Consider the following 9,657-nt stretch of genomic DNA (forward strand, 5'->3'; position numbering starts at 1 on the left):
CGTTTGTGGCGAGGTTTCTCCACCCACAAGGAGTATATTGTATTAGCCGGTTCTCCGGGGACTCATCCACCGACGGATTGACCGGACTCGTCCACCTTACGGACACGCCGAGGAGTAGGAGCCCTAATCTCCGAACCTCGTTACATCCTCGTGTTAAGGTTTGGTTTTCTTCTCTTTCGTTTCTTTGTATTTTCCGCTGCGACTAACCTAATTGTAGGAAGAAACGAGAGCGATTTGGGGCGGCTATTCACACCCCCCTCTCTAGCCGTACGAAAGATCCTAACATTTTCTACTACCCTGGATTAACAACCTCCTTAGTTGTAACCAGGTTAAATCCTGTCTTCTACTTAATTTCTATTTCCTTGCTTGTTTTAATTTTACTATTGCTTTTCTGAGTTGAAATCCGAGGAGGGTAGTTTTATTTTTGTTTGCAGCAATTCACCCCCCCTCTTGCCGGCCTCGGCTGCACCTATATACTTGACTCGACTGTCAAAGACTATCACAAATCCTTGTTTTCATTCATGTGGGGGATTGTTGGAAAAAGTTGAATGGAAACGTGACTTGTGGGTTATAGTCCCACAATGAAAGAAAGCGAGGCTTTCCGGCTGATTTGGAACAAAGGGGGTGAGACTCCAGGGCCCGGAGGACATCAACCCATTGCTCGTAAAATCCGGTCAGGACACGATATGTCTGCGTAAGGCAACTTGTTGACCAGTATGCAAGTCAAAGCCAAAGTCGCTAGCTTACTTGCACGCCACGTGGCAAGCCACGTGGTAAGCTTGCAAGCAAGCCACAACATGTGGCAAGCTTGCAAGCCACTTGGCAAGCATGCAAGCCACAACGTGACTTGCTTGCCACCAACAGCAAGCCACAACGCCACCAACAGCAAGCCACGTTGTGGCTTGCTGTGCTTGCAAGCCAAGAAAAACAAAGGTCTATATAAGACCTGAGAAGGGGAATGAAGAAAGACACGGAAACGAGAAAAGCTTCAGTGAGTTTTGTGAGAAAAGCTTCAGTGAGTTGTGTGAGAAAAACACAAGTGTGCTTCCATTCCTCCTTGAATCCCCATGTGTTCTTTCCCTTCTATTGTGCACTTCTTTTGCTCAACAGAAATAGTGATAGTTTTCGGATCTAGTTCAGATCGTCACGACAACCAGTGCTCGGTTGTGCTCGTGATCCTACCGTTTTATCCTGGGAAACAGACGCCCACCTGATCCTCTGAGCACCGCGGAGGTGCCGAATCTGTTTTAAGGAGACATCGCTCTGTTGGACTCGGCATCCACTCTGAAGTCGTGTTGTAGTTCCCGACATCTTGTCAGCAACTCTTAGCGCAACTTGGCGCCGCTCAACAACTCACAGTGTCCGCAACTCACCTACTTGGCGCGTGGCTCGGCTCACTAGAGTCGACGGTTTGAGATTATCTGCTCAAACCTACTTAATTGTAAGTCCTTGTACATCTGACATCTGGTACGCACTCAGAAGCGTGAAACAGAGCTTCTGAGACGATCACACAAATTTTAACGGGTTTACACCCAACATCAAGTACCCGAAGTTATAATACCACGATAAGATATTCAAGTTATCATTCAGGTACCCATGATTTGAACCCCAACTATAATGTATTTATAGAATTTTTTTTCTCTAAATAGAGGGTGCAATCAAAAGATGATAGACTTCTGGATTGGCCACTGTGTACACTTCTCGATTTACTCTGATGGTTAGTAGAAAATTTTTATGGAATCGAACCAGTCACTTTAGGGATATTGACGTTAACTAGAATTATCATTTTTTTTTTTTAAATGATCCAATCGATTCTTACTAAAAAAAAAATTAATATTACATGCCCTCCATATAACACCACCTTCGTGAGGTTGGGTCGGATGAAGATAAAGCGAGATGTCTAATTTTTGTCAGTAGATGTCCACCTCTATAATACCATCCATGAACCTGTAACATCCATCGATAGATGGACATCTCATATTCCATGTATAATCAATCGCTGATCCTCCTCTATCAATCCATGATAGATGGACATTTATGGATGTTCTTGCGTCTCCATAAATTCTAATAGAATATTAAGCATTTTTTTCCCATAGTAATACTATAGCATTTGATGAAACTATGAATAATAGTATATAATCATTTCTATACCATAAAGTTTATGTAGAATGCTGTCAGAAAATAGTTAGTAAAGATAAATTAGAATATTATCAGTATTTATAATACGTGAGCTGTCCAGATAGTAAGCTGAGCAATTCCATCAAAAACTAGAAACAAAAAATCAATGTGACAGTGCAAAACCAAGTTGCAAACTTTATTTTATCACTTGCTACAAGATTCATAAACTGCAAAAAAAAAAAAAAAAAAAATATATATATATATATATATATATATATATATATATATATATATATAAAATATAAAAAAGATGCTTGTGTTATATATGAAGAGAACAACCTCCTCTTCTTTCAAAGTTTCAACACTTTATTGTCAAATGAAGGTTTAAAAAAACTAATAGCAACTGTTACTCGTGGGCGTACCGCACATGACAGGAACTTCGTGCACCTGACTGGTTTTCTTTTTTTCTAACTGTTACTCGTGGGCGACTGCAACCAACTGTTTTCCAACATTTCGGCCTTCGAAGAGGCCTACTAGCGCCACAGGTGCATTCTCGAGGCCTTCGACTATATCTTCCACATACTTTATTTTCTCTTCCTTTATCAGTTGCACAACCTTCTCTTCAAACTCTAGATAACTGCCATAGTGATCGAATACCAAGAACCCTTCCATTCGGATGCGCTTGCCAATAATGAGGAACAAGTTGCGCACGCCTTCGGGTATCTCAAGGTTGTATTGAGAAATCATTCCACATGCAGCAATTCGTCCTTTTAATCTCATGTTGTAAAGAACAGCTTCGAGCATTGAACCACCTACATTCTCAAAATAGATATCGATGCCATCTGGGAAGTACCTGCAGAGGAGAATATAACCAGGATACAAATTAGAGACGCTTTTAACTTCAACAGAACAAAAGAATAATTGACATGTATAATTGGAAACTCGGTGTATTGAACGAGCCAATGTCTACCATAACCAAACCTATTAAACTTGAACCTCGAGATTTCTGTGAAAAAATTATGTCTATACTTTTTGTAGCCCATCTCTATTTATGGACACACGATGTAGGAAGGTTGTCCAAATGCAATGCCAAATATATGAAAGTTTAATGTACCTAATCTTACCCTTGTGAACTGAACCTAGATTGCCCATAGTGCAATGGAGGAACCTTATGTAGACCATAGCAAACTCGTTTGAAGATCATGTAGAGAACACTATAGAGTTTATTACTAAATATCATGCTTAAAAAACATTCTATTCTAAACACCAATTCATCCATTTTGTATGATATAGACAAACATAACAACCATGCTCTTTGAACAAAACACTTGGTCTAAAAATCATCAATTTTTAGAGATAATCCTAGTTAGCATTCTTTTGTAGTTCTACTTTTCATAATAAACACCCCATTAGGCTCAGAAGCATCTAGAAACAGAACGCTAGTTGCAGTTTCCATTCTCACATACATTTTAAAGGGGCTAAAGAGTCAGTATTAATTATGACCGATCATGTATTATGCAAAACAGCTAATGTACCAAACTTTCAAAAAAATAAAGCATATTTTGACGAGTGGCCAACCTTTTCAAAGTTTTAGTCAGATCAGGTTCCTTCTTATAATTAAAAGCCTCATCGAAGCCAAACTTAGTCTTCAGAAGATTAACCTAATGAACAATAAGAAGAAGAAAAAAGTAAATGCCAACTTACAAATAAGATGATTAGTCTTTGGAAATTTATTATGCGATAATATGTCAAACCAACATCCTAGTTTTTTTCATTTTGCTAAATGTCAATGTGTCAAATGTTAGATACTAGAGAGAAAGAATTGAAATTCAATAACAGATAATCAAATAAATACGAGTACACCATATACATAAGCCCCTTATCATTGAATTCAGCTTTTTATTATTAAAAAGTTGTTTGAAATAGCCTTCCTAATCTGAGCTAATGCAATATTTTGATCTGAATATTCATCGATAATTCAGCATCAAAATGGGAAAAGCTTGTAGTGAGAGAGAGAGAGCTTATGCTTTGAGTAGGTATGCTACAAATTAATTTACTTATGGAAGTAAAAAATAAGTCAAATCTTGTCAAACCTTTTCATCAGACCCAGCACTTCCGACAACATAACAACCCAATTGTTTGGCAAATTGTCCCACAAGTTGGCCAACAGCACCAGATGCTGCTGATATGAAAACGCGCTCCCCTTCCTTCGGAGAGCAAATGTCATAAAACCCAGCATAAGCTGTAAGACCTGGCATACCTAGAGATTGCAATACTAGAATTGTTAATAGAGCGAGAAAAATGATAGTTCATTTTCAACTCTGAAAATGGTAATTCATCTTGAAGTGACATCACTGTTTGCCTTTTAGTAAGCTCATATAAAAAATTCCTGGTAGAATATCAATTTGTTGCTTAAAGTTTCTGCCTAAGAATAAAGAAACGACTTTTAGTTTGGCAGCTAGCTAAAACTTTTAGCATAGGACTAGTAGCATGGTCTTTATGGATATGATTAATGTTGCAGAAAAGATAAGGGACGTGATTAATATTAGTAAGGTTGCTTCTTTATGGATGTTGATAAAGAGAACGAACATGATTAAATTTTGTAATGTTGCTACTTTGTGGCAAAGCAAATGTCCTACCAAAAACAGGGAAAGTAATATTCTTCACTATAGCCCAAGTGGCATAAAGTAGGGCACAAGCATGAAAACTGAAAGGAAAAAAAGAAAATATTTTGACTTCAAACTTCATTCAGAGACTAGAATGCACCACTATATAGGCTCTAAAAGATTCCCATGAATTTTCTTTGACGATTGCTCAATTTCACCCATTCGTTTTGTTTTCTAATTTTGACTTCCAGGGCTCATTGATTGAAAACTAAAAGGAAAAAAAGAAAATATTTTGACTTCAAACTTTATTCACAGACTAGAATGCACCACTATATAGGCTCTAAAAGATTCCCATGAATTTTCTTTGACAATTGCTCAATTTCACCCACCTGTTTTGTTTTCCAATTTTGACTTCCAGGGCTTATTGATTGTGTCAGAAAGTGTTCTCTATCATTGAATGTTGTTTTTGTATTCTATGTTTAAGGAAAGATCAATCTAAAACAACAGTATATACAATAAAAGAAAACAAAATTTTTAACCAATATTTAGCTGACTAGTATCACTTTGACTGAACTAGAATGTATCAACTAGTTTTTTGTCTTCTCATGATTACTACTAAATTATCATGTTGCAGACTGATTGACATGCAGTTATCACATTAAAAAGGTGGAAGGTATGGCAACCATTTAAGTTATGCAGAAACAGCACTTACCAAGAATACCAGTATAGTAAGAAAGTGGAACCTCAGTGTGATGGATTTTAAAAAGTAGTTTTGGATCTGTAATCAAGCTATACTCTTCCCAACCAGTCATGCCCCACGCATAGTCACCAATTTTAAAACCTGGGTGGCTGGAGTCTACAACTTTTCCAACGCCAAAACCAGCTATTGGCTATACAAGAAAAAATACGATGTCAAAATCTAGATATGAAAACTAATCAAAAGGCATATTAGTAATATTACATTTATCATTCAGCTTAATCAATATTAATGCAGAACAATATCTAAATTGCACCACAATTTCATACCTGGGCTCAAAAGGAATTATGTTATAATTGATTGATTTGATTCTCATGGGTCATGATTTACTCATGAGCCTCACTGAGTTAGCAGAGGACAGCCTTTCAAAATTAAAGTTTTATAACTACACTTCAACAAAATGGCTAGTTGTTAAGAAGCTTTCAGAGGTATTAAATGTACTCAATTAAACTGAAGCACTTCTTGTGGTAGAAATGTGAAAAAAGTGGAGGAATCTCTATAGTGTGAGTTAAAAAATACAGTTGGAGAGAGGAAAAATAAAAATTTAAGTAAACAAAATGTGGGGAAGATGGATATTTGTTGACTGGACTATAAAGAATATGAAAACAAGGATGAAAAATTTAGTATTGACAGGATAAGACAAAAATTGATGTAGAAACGATAAAGTAAAGCCTCATATGAAAAAATTAAATAGACTTGTCTAACTAACCGCTGCTCCTGTCACTAATGAACTATTTCTCCTAGTAGAAAATAGATAAATATTGGTCTTTGTATGTAAATGGGTTGTAGTTGGTAGCTCATGCCAACATGCATAACTTCTTTTAGTGTTATTCATTGGAAACTTATAGGATACAGGAAAATTGAATCCAGTGTTTTTTGAAAGGTCCAAACGGTAACAAGCTGATGCTTATGAAATGAAAACACATGATCACCTCCAATTTGTACTGTTCTTTTTTTACTTCACATCTTATCAAGTCCATAAAGCAAGCAATTGCATTAATTTTGAGCAAGCACTATTAAGAGATTATCAACCAGCTGATCCCGAGACCAGAAGCACATGTACAAATTTTTTGACCAACTAAATAGAAACAACAGTTGTTCAGGACATTTAGACAGATTTAATAGCATAATTGTTCCACATAGAGAGTACCTGGAATATTTATCTCATTAATTCATCCATTTTTGTTAGAGTTTCACTTCTATTGTCAAATCATTGGAAATTAAATGTGCAAAGCAAATTTTACACAGATCAAATTCAATCTAACTATCCATCGGTTCATTATTTTTAGGGGACTATGTCCCCTCGGGACGGTCTAGTGGCTAACACATGAGGTGTTGTCACCATGAGGTCTGAGGTTCAAATCTCGATAAAGCCAAGGTAAATACCTCCCTTATGTGCTATTCCCTATTCCAAAGGCTAGTAGCCGTCCGTGATTTACCTCCTTCGTGTTGGCCCTGAGATGGGTTGGCGGGGGCGCTGGGGACGAGCGTATTCGCCTTTTGCCACCATTATTTTTAGGGGACTACCATTGACTATGACCGAAGCATACTCTCAATAAACTATGTCTTATAAAGAATAAGTCTGCAATTATTTTAGTAAAAGAATAAAAGGCACAGTCAGTCTGAGACATCAAACAAGCCAACAAAGAGGATAAAATGCATAAAACTCAAAACAAACACTGGTATCTTTATGAGAAAGAATTTTGAAATTCAAGCCCCATGCAGCAGCCAATCGAAACCATCCCTTATTCTCTTTGCAGAATAATATCCGTCTCCGTTTTGTAACCATTTCTACCATAGGAGCATCATGGTGTTCAAGCACCTACTTTTCGAGATCTAGCAATCCCTCATCCTATTACTGACAATTCAAAATTTCCAAATTTTTCATAGAAAAAATATCACTCTAAGCGAGCTGAGAGCATACACTATTTGCTAAAAATCCGACAGCTTGTTCACAAAACTAGAAAGTCCATTTTTTTTACTCTCCTGAAATTGGTGCAGGCTAAAACAACATACTAACTACCTAAGAATCCATAATATCCTCCATGCACATACTCTTTTAAGAATTTCCCCTTAGTTTATTTCCCCTCATGCTAAACTAGCATACTCCTTTCACATGAATCCGAGAGTGCCTGATCCATAAGATCCTGGCACTCTTCCCATAAAATAGCCCCGTAACTTCATATATAAAAAGAAGACACACTGTGCAAAGATTCTCCAAAAAACACATAAATTATTTTTTTTTAAAAAAAATCTTAAACCGATTCCAATGATTATCAATCATCTAGGGCAGGTGGTGTGGGCCACGTGGTCAGTATACCTCGCCGGGGACGAAGTCATCGACGTAGCTGCCGTCCTCATGCTTGGTCATGCGCGACCGCATGTACGGGTCGCAGGAGAGGTAGAGGTTCTTGAGGATCAGGGCGGTGGAGCCCTCCGGCACGCGCAGCCGGATGGTGCCTGTCGTCACCAGTTCCATATCCGTCTCCTTGGGCGCTCCGGACGGGATGAAATGCTTCAGCAACACCTTCTTGTTCGCTACCACCACATCCTCCGCCGACCCCATCGCGCCTCTCTCTCTCACTCTCTCTCTCAGAATCGACGCACATATAAAGACGCAACCGCCTGCCGGTAATAAATATAAAATGACTTCTTCCTTCGAATTAAAATCAATTCCTTCTAGAAAAAGGTCAATTTTGTTGGACACAATTTCTTTCTTTTATTAATTTTTTTTCCTCTTTTGTTCTTTGTGCGAAAGTGACACAATTTTGAATGAGACAATATGGAATCCACTTAATTATTAATTTGGCTAGGCTGTAAACAGGCAAGAACACGAAAGTTAGTTAATAATTTTACTTTTTATGTTCAAATTACCAGAAAATTTTATTTAGTATAATATTTATGTACTTTATATATTATCGATAACATACACAGCAAATATTAAATTTTAAATTAATTCAGGTAACAAAGTTATGCAACAACATCAACAATAACCAAATTTTATCCTATTAAATAAGATCAATTATATAGATATTTTACGTCATTGAACTCTATCTACTATTATATTGTCATCTATATTTAAATAAATTTTATTTTATTATATTATTCCTTATCAAATTTTTTTTATCTATCTTTTCCCCATTTTATATGTATGTTTGTCATAGTTTCAAGAGCATTTATTGGTCATCTAAATACATGCTCGTACCATCTTAAACATGTCTCTTAAAGTTTTTTCTTAATAGATACAACTCCGGCTTTCTCTTTAATGTTCTCATTTCTTATTATGTTTATCCTCATATGTCCACACATCTACCTTAACATCCTCATCTCTGTAACTAGCGCATTCTGCTTATGTGCTCGAGTCATAACCCAATATTCAGTTCCATATAACATAACAAGTCTACTTTAAGTTTTAAAGGTATTTTATGGTCGCATAAAACACCCGATGTTCTCCTTTATTTCAAACATCCTGCTTGTATTCTATGTAAGATATCTTTCTCAATCCCTCCATTGTGTTGCAAAAATGATTCTAAATATTTAAAGATCTCGGTTTCGAGCAATTCATCATCTCCTATCTTAACAATTGACACATTACATCTAATCTTGTTAAACTTAAATTTTTTTTGTCCCCAGGGCGTAGCACAGATGGGGAGTGCATGGTTCCGTGGCTGAAAGGTCCAGGGGTCGATCCCCGGGGTGTCACTGCCTGGGATTAACGTCTCCGCCATATACTTTCCACCTGTGTACCTGCATTTACCTCCCTCCATATCCGTGGAACCGGCTCTAGGGGGCCGCTGATGTGGCGGTTCCACATTTTTTTTTTATTAAACTTAAATTTTATATATTTTATCTTTATTCTATTAAGCTTAAAATCTTTCCTTGCTAATATTTTCTGCTAAGATTCTAGTTTAAAATTTACTCCTTCATGTGCTTCATCTACCAAAATAATATTGTCTACAGACATCATGCACCACGGTACTGTGTCTTGAATATGTGTAGTGAGTTCGTCTATAATAAGTGTAAAAAGATAAGGACTTAGAGTTGATCCTCGATATAACCCTATCTTTATTGGAAATACTTTCGTTACTCTGTCTGAAGTCTTTACTATGGTCGTTACATCCTCATACATATCCTTAATTAGTTCAATATATGTTACGCTAACACATCTATTTTTTA

General features: G+C 36.8%; 1 protein-coding gene across 1 annotated transcript; it reads right to left on the bottom strand.

Moving 5' to 3' along the window:
* Positions 1 to 2,413: 2,413 nt before the first annotated feature.
* On the bottom strand, positions 2,414 to 8,108 carry LOC121971645 (2-alkenal reductase (NADP(+)-dependent)-like). The gene is made up of 5 exons (XM_042523004.1): positions 7,802 to 8,108; positions 5,437 to 5,614; positions 4,212 to 4,378; positions 3,697 to 3,779; positions 2,414 to 2,971 (listed from the first exon to the last, which is right to left on the bottom strand). Exons 1-5 carry the CDS (start codon positions 8,045 to 8,047, stop codon positions 2,593 to 2,595), a joined length of 1,053 nt encoding a protein of 350 aa, XP_042378938.1. The 5' UTR covers positions 8,048 to 8,108; the 3' UTR covers positions 2,414 to 2,592.
* Between the last annotated feature and the right edge of the window lie 1,549 nt (positions 8,109 to 9,657).

This window comes from Zingiber officinale, chromosome 4A, assembly GCF_018446385.1.
Source record: "Zingiber officinale cultivar Zhangliang chromosome 4A, Zo_v1.1, whole genome shotgun sequence".
NCBI classification, from domain to species: Eukaryota; Viridiplantae; Streptophyta; class Magnoliopsida; order Zingiberales; family Zingiberaceae; genus Zingiber; species Zingiber officinale.

Bases quoted from the DNA above. Each gene is read 5' to 3' on its own strand.
- LOC121971645 (XM_042523004.1), bottom strand. From the start codon at position 8,047: ATGGGGTCGGCGGAGGATGTGGTGGTAGCGAACAAGAAGGTGTTGCTG. The intron at 4,379-5,436 runs GTAAGTGCTGTT...TGCAATCTCTAG, and splicing joins TTACTATACTGGTATTCTTG to GTATGCCAGGTCTTACAGCT. The intron at 2,972-3,696 runs GTTGGCCACTCG...TCTCCTCTGCAG, and splicing joins CTGACTAAAACTTTGAAAAG to GTACTTCCCAGATGGCATCG.